This window comes from Panthera leo, chromosome A3, assembly GCF_018350215.1.
Source record: "Panthera leo isolate Ple1 chromosome A3, P.leo_Ple1_pat1.1, whole genome shotgun sequence".
Classification (NCBI taxonomy): domain Eukaryota; kingdom Metazoa; phylum Chordata; class Mammalia; order Carnivora; family Felidae; genus Panthera; species Panthera leo.
Genome location: NC_056681.1, coordinates 28,196,351 through 28,207,169, shown reverse-complemented (window position 1 = coordinate 28,207,169; position 10,819 = coordinate 28,196,351). Strand labels below are relative to the sequence as shown.

General features: G+C 49.9%; 1 protein-coding gene across 1 annotated transcript; it reads right to left on the bottom strand.

The window, feature by feature from the left end:
• Positions 1 to 3,325: 3,325 nt before the first annotated feature.
• CA3H20orf202 (chromosome A3 C20orf202 homolog) lies at positions 3,326 to 7,331 on the bottom strand. Its single transcript, XM_042930150.1, has 2 exons — positions 7,203 to 7,331; positions 3,326 to 3,559 (listed from the first exon to the last, which is right to left on the bottom strand). Exons 1-2 carry the CDS (start codon positions 7,266 to 7,268, stop codon positions 3,326 to 3,328), a joined length of 300 nt encoding a protein of 99 aa, XP_042786084.1. The 5' UTR covers positions 7,269 to 7,331.
• Between the last annotated feature and the right edge of the window lie 3,488 nt (positions 7,332 to 10,819).

Genomic DNA, 10,819 nt, shown 5'->3' with positions numbered 1-10,819 from the left:
TGGGCATGGCAGACCAGAGTCTTTCTACTTTAGAAAGACACACAGCCAGGCAGGTATCTCGTTCGATGATGCTTGCTAACAGGCTTGTCTCTCTGTGATAGTCAGAGTTTCACAAATCAGGACACAATCACACAACAGTAATGACAAGCTGCCGTGTACTAGCCTTCTCAATGCTGGGTCCAGCGATTTCTGTGCATTATCTCATTTAGTCTGACAACCATCCTATGAGGTAGATATTATTATCGTCCCTTCTTTCTTTCAGATGAGGCTCATGAGAGGTTGAGTAACTAACTGAAAAAAGTAAGTCAATGGCGGAGCTGGAATGAGAACCCGGGTTAACACCCACATATGGAACCAGGAGCATGCAAGTTAAGATCCCAATGCCATACCACTTTGCACCCATTCTACTGACAGCGATGAAGAAAGTTGACAATACCAAGTGTCGGTGACAATGTGGAGCAACAGGGACTCTCAGACACTGCTGTGGGAGTGTGAGTGGCCCCCACGGTGGAAAACACATGTCTCATACCGAACCTCCAATTCAACCCTCCATTACACGCCCTGGAGAAACTCTCGTTCCCGTGGACCGAGGGACATGAACACCAGTGATCCCAGCAGCACTGATGGGGATAGCCGGAACTGCGACAGCCAGAGCCAGGCAGGAGACAGAAGCCACTCCAGTTATTTTAAGGGAGAGATTTTAATATAGAGAATTGCTAACTAGGTATAAAGTTGTTAACTGGGTGACTAAAGGGTTATAAAAAGAACTCTAAGATATAATGAAGGTAGCGCTTGCAGGAAGCGTTTGCCGCCCCCAGGGCTGAGGGTAAAAAGAGAAGAGACTGAAATTATTAAAATATAGAAACAGAGGAGGAGCCCTGGGGAGTAAACTTCAGATATTTGAGAAGGGAGCTCTGCTCAGCTGGGGCTCATGTCTGGCACAGAAGGTTCAGATGAGGCAGGAACTCAGCTTTAGGGAAGGAGGCTCCGGGCCATCCGGAGCTGGTGTCTCTGGCTCTGGGGACAGGCCCCCCCCCCACCCCCCCAGGGCCGGGCTCTAGAGCCTTGAAAAGGGAATCTGTGCAGTGAGATAAATAAGCACTTCTGGCTGGGTAGTGCTCCCTGGAGCTGGGGACCGCAGGCAGCTACAGAGAACAGAGATGAAAAAGTAAGTCTCTCCAGGCTCACCCTGCTTGCCGGTAAAGTCTAACAAAGTCCAACCCGGAGCGGCTGGTAACGCAGAGATGTGGTTTTCGGGGCCCCACCCCCAGCATCACAGAACAGGTTTGTTTTTTTTAAGTATTTCTTTTTAGGGGCGCCTGGGGGATTTAAGCATCTGACTCTTGATTTCGGCTCAGCTCATGATCTTACGGGTCATGGGTTTGAGCCCCACATGGAGCATGGAGCCTGCTTGGGATTCTCTCTCTCTCTCCCCCCTCTCTCTCTGCCCCTACCCCGCTCACACTCTATCTCTCTCAAAGTAAATAAATACACTTAAAAAAAATTTTTTTAAGTATTTATTTTCAGTTGTGGTAAAATATAACATAAAAGTTGCCATTTTAACCATTTTTCAGCATGCGGCTCAGTGATATCAAGTATATTCACAGTGTTATGGCCCCACCACCACCACCATCCAACCATAGAACTTTTCTCATCTTGCAAAACTGAAACCGTGGACCCTTTAAACAATAACTCCCCTCTGTCCCTTCCCTAAGCTCCTGGCAGCCAATCTTCTACTCCCTGCCTCTATGGATTGACTATGCAAGGTGCCTCATACAAATGGGATCGTACAGTGTCCTTCTGTGACTGGCTCATTTCACTTAGCATCATGTCTTCAAGGTTCACCCATGTGGTAGGACGTGCCAGAATCTCCTTCCTTTTCAAGGCTGATGGATATTCCATTTTATGTACATACCACATTTTGTTTATCCTCTCAGCTGTGGGACAGAGAAGTCTTTTTTTTTATATTATCAAACACTGTCTTTTTTTATATATTATCAAACACTGTATTGTATTAAAATCCCAGGTTAGTCTGACTGTAAGCATTGTACATACAACACATTCCCCCCCCCTTTGCCTCTGTATACAACAGCTTTACTTTTCCAAAGCCAGAAAAACAATATTCTAACAACATGCAAGTTGATTCTCAAAAATAAAAAGGCTTACCAATCATTGGACCACCGTAACACAAGGCCTTTCACATTTTCACCTGCCTTATTTTTAAAGTCTTTCTTATAGGCAGATAGAACTTGTCAAAGTTATGACTCCAGCACTGCATACGACAGAGCGTTCTGTCACAGCCCAAACCTCATTGTCTGAGGTTACAGGACTGTTGCTGCCAATGCCGAGTGCGCAAAATGCCCTTTTCTTTAGTGTTTCTCTTTGCTTCTTTGAACATCTGGGTTGTATTCTTCAGGATCATTTCAGTTGCACATGAGGGCAGCCCTACTCAAGTCAGCTTAAGCAGAAACAAATCGGGTGTGCGTGGTGGAGGATGTGGTGGTGGAATTTCCTGGTTTGTGTCACTGGAAAGAATGGAGGAGTAACTCACACAATCAGGGACTAAAAAGAGCCAGCGCCCTTCCTCTCTGTCCATCTGTCCTGTGGCCCTTCCTCTACACCCCCCTTTTTTTTTTCCTACTGAGGTCAAGTTTTCTTCACCTGGTAGGGAGAGCACATGGCCATTTGCAGCACTCCCCCGCCTTGCAACCGCAGTGGAAAGAACATCCAGATAGCGATCCCAGAGAAGGACTGTGATTGGCTCTGTTGAGTCACATGCCCTCCCGTTGGGCCAATCATGTTATTAGGGTGGTTATGAATCATTATTGGCCAGGCCTGGCCATAGGCCCATCCCTGTGGCTGGAGTGGTGACTGGGCCTGTTGCTTTCAGAGGGAGGAATGTGAAGGCCCTCTGGGAAGACAGAAAACAACTATGGAGTCACTGTGGGGTGGGGGAGGGGGCGTTAATTTTCCCCAGGGCAACACCAAACATCCTCTGCGTGGAGCTCTTCCTTTGTCTTGACAATCGCCTTGTGAGAAATGCCCAAGGGTAGGATTACTGCTTGCCAGAGGCCACGAATCCACTGGTGTTCACACCCGATATCTTATTTGTGCCTCACCAAAAACCCTGATGAGCCACTGAAAAGGAACCAATGCCACGGAGAAGTTGAGTGATGGGTTCAAGGACGCATAGCAGATGAGGGCAGAGAGGAACCCAGAGCCCTGGCTCCCCGACTCCCATTCCAGTGCTCTCTTCCAGCAGCATCACAGTCAAAAGCTTGGACAAGCAGGGGGAGAGTTCAAGCCCGGCCTCGGGCCTGGCCAGTCAAGGGAGGGAGCTTCGCCGGCTGTCTGCCCCTCGGAGGAGCTGGGCCAACGCCTTGGAGGAGATGGAGGGGCAGCCCCGGCTTTCAGAGCCCGCTCGAGCTCTGATGGGGGACGTCCCTCTGCTGGACGTGGCATCGTCCCAGTGAGCACTCTTGGCACGCAGTTCCTCCAGGACCCTGTGAAGATGCCTCAGTGTGAGCAGCAGTCTCTGGTCCTGAACCTGCATCTCAGCCTAGGAGAGAGAATGAGGGTGAGGGGGCTGGGCAGTCCCCAGAAAGCCTGTTCCTGTCGCTGGCTCCCTGGACACAAACCCACAACCTCACAGGAGCCCTGTCCACCAAAGCCTCAGTTTCTTCATCTGCAAAGTGGAAGGCACTTGCTTCCCTTTCAAGGCTCTCAGGAGGACTGAATGCGTTTGCCCGTGCTCTAAAATACAACATGCTCAACTACCAAGCTCTGTGAGAACCTTCATCATCATCATGGTTAAAAAAAAAAAAAAAATTTAATGTTTATTTATTTTTGAGAGAGAGAGAGAGAGCATCAGTGGGGGAGGAGCAGAGAGACAGAGAGGGAGGCACAGAATCAAAAGCAGGCTCCAGGCTCTGAGCTGTCAGCACAGAGCCCGACGCGGGGCTCGAACTCACCAGCTGTGAGATCATGACCTGAGCTGAAGTCGGACGCTCAACCGACTGAGCCACCCAGGCGCCCCAAATGTTATTCTTATTCACAGCCCCACTCTATGCCTTAATCCTCACTGCAACAAACAAAGCACTTTATAGGCATTAAAGTGAAAGCGACTTCGTGTTAAAACAAAGTAGAGTATACCTTGCAAGCAGGCGGGAGGAGCCCTTTGAAACAGCGATTCTCAACATAAGGTCCAGGTCCAGGGAAAGCTTGGGTCCCCAAAAACCCTTTCAGGGGTCAGGGAGGTCAAAACTACTTTCACTACAATCCTAAGACATGATTTGCCCTTTCCCTTTCATCTTCTTATGAACATAGAGTGGAGTTTTCCAGAAGGTACATGACACATGATATGGCATTTGATGGCATGCATAAGCGGTAAGAGAATCCAGCAAATTTCTATTGTAATGAGCATACTATTGTTTGGGTTTTTTAAGTTTTATTTAGTTTGAGAGAGAGAGAGAGAGAGCATGAGTGGGAGAGAGGCAGAGAGACAGAGGATCCCAAGCAGGCTCCGCACTCCCAGCGTGGAGCCCGAGGGGGGGGTTCAAACTCACGAACCCTGAGATCCTGACCTGAGCTGAAGTCGGTCGCCCAACCAACCGATACACCCAGGCGCCCCTACGATCATTTGTGTGTGTGTGTGTGTGTGTGTGTGTGTGTGTGTGTGTGTTTAATGCATTAAGTAAACACTTGGCATTTCTCAGTTTGGGCTTCTCATTCTGTCAACACTGGTCAGCGTAACTCACATGATAAGATGTTAAAACTTCACTTTTCTGACTGGGTAATTCTTACACACGATACAAAATTGCAAAGCCACAAAGGGGCATGTGGTGTAAAGTTTCCCCCACGTCCTCCCACCCCATGCTGCATTTCAGTCTGCTCCCCCAAAAGGTACCCCGGGGAATGGCGTCCCTACTGTCTGTCTGTCCGTCTGTCTGTCCCTCCAAGAGGTAATTATTAACATTACTTCTCCATTAGGGGAGTATTTTCTTGTCATGACAAATTATGTCACCAATGTGAATGGAAAGCCACCACAGGCGAGCAGCAGTGGTCCCAACAGAGTAGAGAGAAAACCACCTTCTGAGAACACGGGGGCTCCCCAGGGCCACCTCTTCCTTGATGTTGGGGAAAACCTGAAGTCTGTGTTGTTGTTTTTTTTAATTGTAGGGTTTTCCTGATACATGTTGTCATCCAATCTTTGGCACCAGCTTCAAGCACGGGCTCCTGAGAACGCAGTCAGGCACACGGCGTGGCCGCAGTGTTAGGGGAGGTGGGAGACTCAGTGCCTTTGGACTTGGCCGGAAACCCTGAGCAAACCGGCTTCAACAGGAGGCGGGGGTCCCACTCACCGGGCGAGGGGTCCTGGGGGCTGGAGCTCTGCACTGAAAGCTCTTTCCTGCCTCTGAAATGAATGGCCCTTAGTCATCAGACTGGTTTGCTTTGGCACAGTTCTCTCCCCTCTTTCAGGTCCCACCAGGTGTTTGGGGCTTCCGTGATGCCCATCACGTAAGGGCCACGGGAGGCGGGAGGGCCCTGGACTTTTCGTCTATGGTAGCGAGTGTTACCACTCTGCTCCCTCTGCCACGCCAAGTCACTGTCCAGGGCTGATCCTTCCCTGCTGGTCAAGTGAAGCCTCTTGGCTGGGCTCCAGGGGTGTCGTTATGGAGTTATGCGACTCCCTGTGATAGAAGGCAAAATCGGCTTGACGGGGCAATTTACAAGACCGGGATCGGCAGGTGGAGACTCAAGGCTCCCGTCTCTTGGCATCATGTGGAGTGAGGTGCTTGGGCCTGGGAGGCTTCCCCCAGCCCTGCCTTGTTTTTCCTCTTTATGTGGTGAGAGAGAGGTACCTTAGCAGGTGGAAATCGGACTTTGGGTTCAGGCACCAAGCGGACTCAGCGTGGGTGCCCAGGGTTCAGGGGAGCGTAGGGAAGGCCCCTGCCCAGCCTCTGGATCCCTGGGGACTGTGAGAAGCTGCAGCTCCGACTGATGGAGTGGCCCCCCCCCCCTCCCCCGCGCCACAAGAAGCCCTACTGGGTCAGCCCCTCCCACTGGGGTGAGGACAGGGTTGGGTCCCAGCTGGCCTGTTACCTGGCAACCGAGAAGGTCATTTTTGGACAATCCCACCTGTCCCTCCCCTGACTAAAAAGCTGAGCTATTGGGATCCAAACCTTGGGTGCCTTCTGAGATTCCCTGAACCACTTCTTTCTCTCTCTTGGCCGGTGTCCTCATGAGCTCTGGGGCATCCCTCTGTTTTTGGACTTGGAGAAAACAGCACGAAGAGAGGCATAAGGCCTGGCTTCCGGAGCAGCCAGCAAGGAACCAAGTAACATAATCCATGAATTCAGGAGGGGTAATGCCCAGGGGGTGGACCTTTACCCACAGGAAACAGGAGACAGGAGTGAGCTGGGCAAGTACAGTTTCTCCTCTGTCCCCTTCCCCCAGGGTGCAGATTCCCCTTTAACCCCTGCATCCTGCAGAGAACATTGCAGCCAGGAAAACCAGCTGCGGAGAGAGCACTGGGCCTCTTGAGGTTCCTTCCGAAGTGGTGGCCTGCTTGGTGACACAGTGCATTGCCTCACATGGCATCGCCCTTTGCCACCACCCCCTCTTTCCCTCGTTCTCACCTCTCTCTAGGCTGCGCCTCCAAATGTATCGTTCGTATCCCAATCCTTGTGCAGGTTTCTTCTCTCTAGAGGGCCCGGGCTAGGACAGTGGGTGTGCCCAACCTCCCCCTACCCCCCACCCCCGGGGCGAGGCTTGTGATAGCCAAGAAGACACTAAGGGAATTACACCTGCCTCCTTATCAAACTATGACAGTAACCCCAGCAATGTCGGTTCTATTGCCATCCCATTTGTATGGTAAGGAAATTGAGGTTTACAGGGGTCAAGTCACTTGCTGGAGGCCACACAGCAGCAGAGCTGGGCGCGATCCCAGGACTCGGTGTAATTCTAAGGCCAGTCTGGCCAGCACTGCACCCAGAGCCTCCTCCTATGTAGGCCACGACCTACTTATCCCAGCACCTGAGACGGCGATTGTGTGCTTCATGGCTGGTATCAGAGGGGAACCTGCGGGGCCTATCCCCTGGTTCCAGGCTCTGCCCCCCGACAAGGGGCCCTAGGAGGGGGGCCCAGGGAACCCAGGAAGATATGGGTGGAGTTGTCAGGTAAAAAGAAATGCGAGGTCTTACCAGCTCCTTTCTCAGCCACTCCAGGGTCTGCCCAAGACTTGGGGTTGGCTCTTCTGCTGTTTCCATCTCAGTGTCCTTGGAGGAGACCTTGATACTGACCCAGTGATGGGCCTGAGGGGCCTTTGATTTGTACAGTCTCCTACCTGCTTCAAGCAGGGAGCAGAGTCTGCCTCAGTCACTGAGGATGGAGTTAATGAGAACAGGAAGTGGCTTACGTTGGAAAATGTGGCTTTTTTTTTTTTTTTTAAAGGGCTTCAGTGCTCTTAACAGTATAGGGAGGGAAGGAAAGAGACCACTGGGGTATGGGCACCTCAGTGCCCAGTGGTTCCGGAATCCAAGGTCTGACGCCAAGAGGATCATAGTGACTGTAAAGCTTTAAATAATGACAATTATTACTATATTATTAATGATTAATTAATAATTATGAGACTAGGTGGCTCTTTCTGAAGGCTGGGTTTGCTCTGAGTGCTTTATATGTATCTGATCCCATTTGGGGCAGATACTGCAGCCATGTCCCTATTCCCCTCCCTCCGTCCTCACCTCTCCACAGAGTCTCGATAAAGGGACATCTTCACTTTCCAGGTCCCCTTGCTCCTGGGGTGTGCTTGCTCCCATTTCTAGAAAAGGAGATCAAAGCGGAAATCTGCTGTTAGACTTCTAAGAAAACTTATCTTCCTGATAAAAGGAAAAATGTCAATGAAGCTCCCCCTTGTACTCTTACTGTCTTCTCCTTCCTTCAGCCTGGAATGTGGATGTGATGCCTGGAGCTACGGGAATCGTTTTGCAACCTAAGACAGAGACCAAAAAAATCGTGGAGACATTAGAAACCACTGAGCCACAGAATCACCAACAGCATCTGCCTATTATGTGAGACGATAAAACCTCCTTTTTAATTGGGCAAACACAGGCCAACAGATACACCATTTATTCTTCACAACATACTGTGAAGTGGGTATACTTTAGTTGTTTCTTTCAACAAACACGTATTGACATTACTACATGCCAAGTTCTGCTCTCGGCTTTGGGGATATGTCCCCGAATCAAATGTCCTGGAGGACATCATAGTGGATAGAGAAAACAGTGATCACATTGATATTATGATGAAAATACACAGGATCTATGCCTACATAGAGTTTAAAATAACTTATTCTGTCCACATGAACGAGGTACCCCAAACTAAGAATTAACATGGCGGTCCCAGATAAAGAGCAGAGGGGACCAGCAAAACTCATTTCAGGGGGATTTGCCCTCAAGCCAGGCTGCACAATCTGTCCACAAAGCTTCCCTCCAGAGGACTTCAGAATTCAGAATTACGAGACGCACAAGGAAACCATCAACCATAAGGGAGAGTCAGCAGACGCCATCGACGGCAGGGTTAGGCCCCTCTTTTCCGAGCAACTTCAAAGGAAGACAACAACAAAGTATTTTGCAAAGAATTAAATTCGTACAAGAAAGAATAAAAAGATAAGGAAAAAGCACCGTTAAAAAGGCAGACTCGGGGCACCTGGGTGGCTCAGTTGGTTAAGTGTCCGACTCTTGATTTTGGCTCAGGTCATGAGCCAAATGAATAAACATGAAAAATAAATAAAAATTTTTTTTAAAAGGCAGATTCAAAAAAGAACTAAATAGAATTTATAGAAGCAAAAATGAAGGCAAACGTGTATAAATGAAAGAAAAAAAGAGTGTACCTTTGGAGTAGTCCCAGAAGACAGAGCGAGGGTAGTGAGTACAGGACCTAGGGAGGCAGCCTGGGACTCCGTGGGAGGAAACTTCTGCACAGAATTCTGCCAAGCTGGCATTCAGTGGAGTGCCCGGGGCAGTCTGGATGCTGAGGGAAGGGGAGGAGCTCCACTGGCTTGGAGGCGGGACCTGGGGCTCCTTCCAAGCATGAGATGGACCAGACAGGAAAGGGTGGCCATTCAGGAAGCCAGGACACCTGGGTTGTAACCCCAGCTCTACCAAACTTTGTGTGTGAACTTGGACCTCATCCTTTCCATCTTAGGTATAATGAGATTCAAAGTAGTTACTAAATTGAGTTGTAAGAAATGTCACATTTCTTGTGCCCTGGGGTTTACAGCCTGAGATGCATTCTGTCACATGCAGAACAGATTTTGGGTGCAATTTCTCCTGGTTCCGTGGTCACTCTTTAGAACCAGAGAGGGTCCAAGAAACTCTTGTCTGCCACGTTGGCCAGAAACAATTTCTTCCAGGTTGTGTGTCACATGACCCTGTAGTGCCCCCAGCTGGAGGCAGCCATCTACAGATGGGACAGGACGGGGTGGTTTGTGGGTCACGGTGTGAAAGGAGCTAAGTCCGGGGTGGTGACCAAATGACCCAATCAGATCTTCTCTCTGAGAAGGTGAATTTGCAAAGATGGACAATCCAAACCTGGATTCTGTAACAAAGCTCTCCAAAACTCCATCCCTTCAAACAGCAGTCATTTATTTTCGCTCTTGAGTTTGTGGGTCGACTGGGATGGTCTGCGGATCTGCAGCCCCGAGCCCGCTTTGTGGAATCACTGGGTTACTGGGCGATGTTTTCCTCTTGGCAGTGGCAAAGGGTAAGAGGGCAAGTGGAACCATACAAAGCCTCTTAAAGCCTAGACTCGGGACTGCCACTGTTTTCTTTGCCACGTGCCACTGGACAAAGGGAATCACCTGGCCAAGCTCAAGGTTAAGAGGCAGGGATGTGCACTCCACCTACAAAGAGATCCTGGTGAGCATGTGGAGTTAGGGAGGAGTGGAGAAGAGGGAGCGCCAATTCTAGACCAGGAAGGAAGTTAGTTCAGGAGGGGGGGCCCTGGACCTGGGGGGGCCCAGAGGGAAGGCGGCAAGCAGAAACCAGGAAGTGGCAGGAGCTGGAGGCAGAAAGAATTGCCGTGGCAGTGGCAGGAGGCACGGAAAGAACCAGAGAGATGGTGGTTTCGGAATGACGGTTGAAGGATAATCTAGGACCACCAACATTTATTGACCTTCTGCTCTAGACCAGGCATCACGCTAAGCCCTTGACATACAGAACTCCGTTTCATCCTCAAAAGCTTATGGCCGCAGTTCCCAAACCATGTGCCAAGGCACCCCAAGGGACTGCAGAATACTCACGGGGGCACTGCGAAATATTTTTAAATTTTGAGGGAGATACAAAAACCTCTAGTGGCTACTGGACAAGCTATTAAGGTGTTTGAACCAGATGTTTAACAAACAGCCCTTAGGTGTTTCTTTGAGCCTGGCACACTGTGAAGAAAATACTGAGCTTTGGGGGCGCCTGGGTGGCTCAGTCGGTTAAGCGTCTGACTTCGGCTCTGGTCACGATCTCGCAGTTCGTGAGTTCGAACCCCGCATCGGGCTCTGGGACGCCAGCTCGGGGCCTGGAGCCCGCTTCGGATTCTGTGTCTCCCTCTGTCTGCCCCTCCCCTGCTCACGTTCTCTCTCTCTCTCTCTCTCTCAAGAATAAACAAACATTAAAAATTTTTTAAAAAATTACTGAGATGCTAAGGGTGCTGTGAACTTCTGCCTGTAAGGTCAGTACCATTGTTCTCTGCACTTCATAGTTGGTCATAGATAGATCCTATTATCAACCTCTTTTACCGATGAGGAAACTGAGGCTCAAAGTGGCATGGA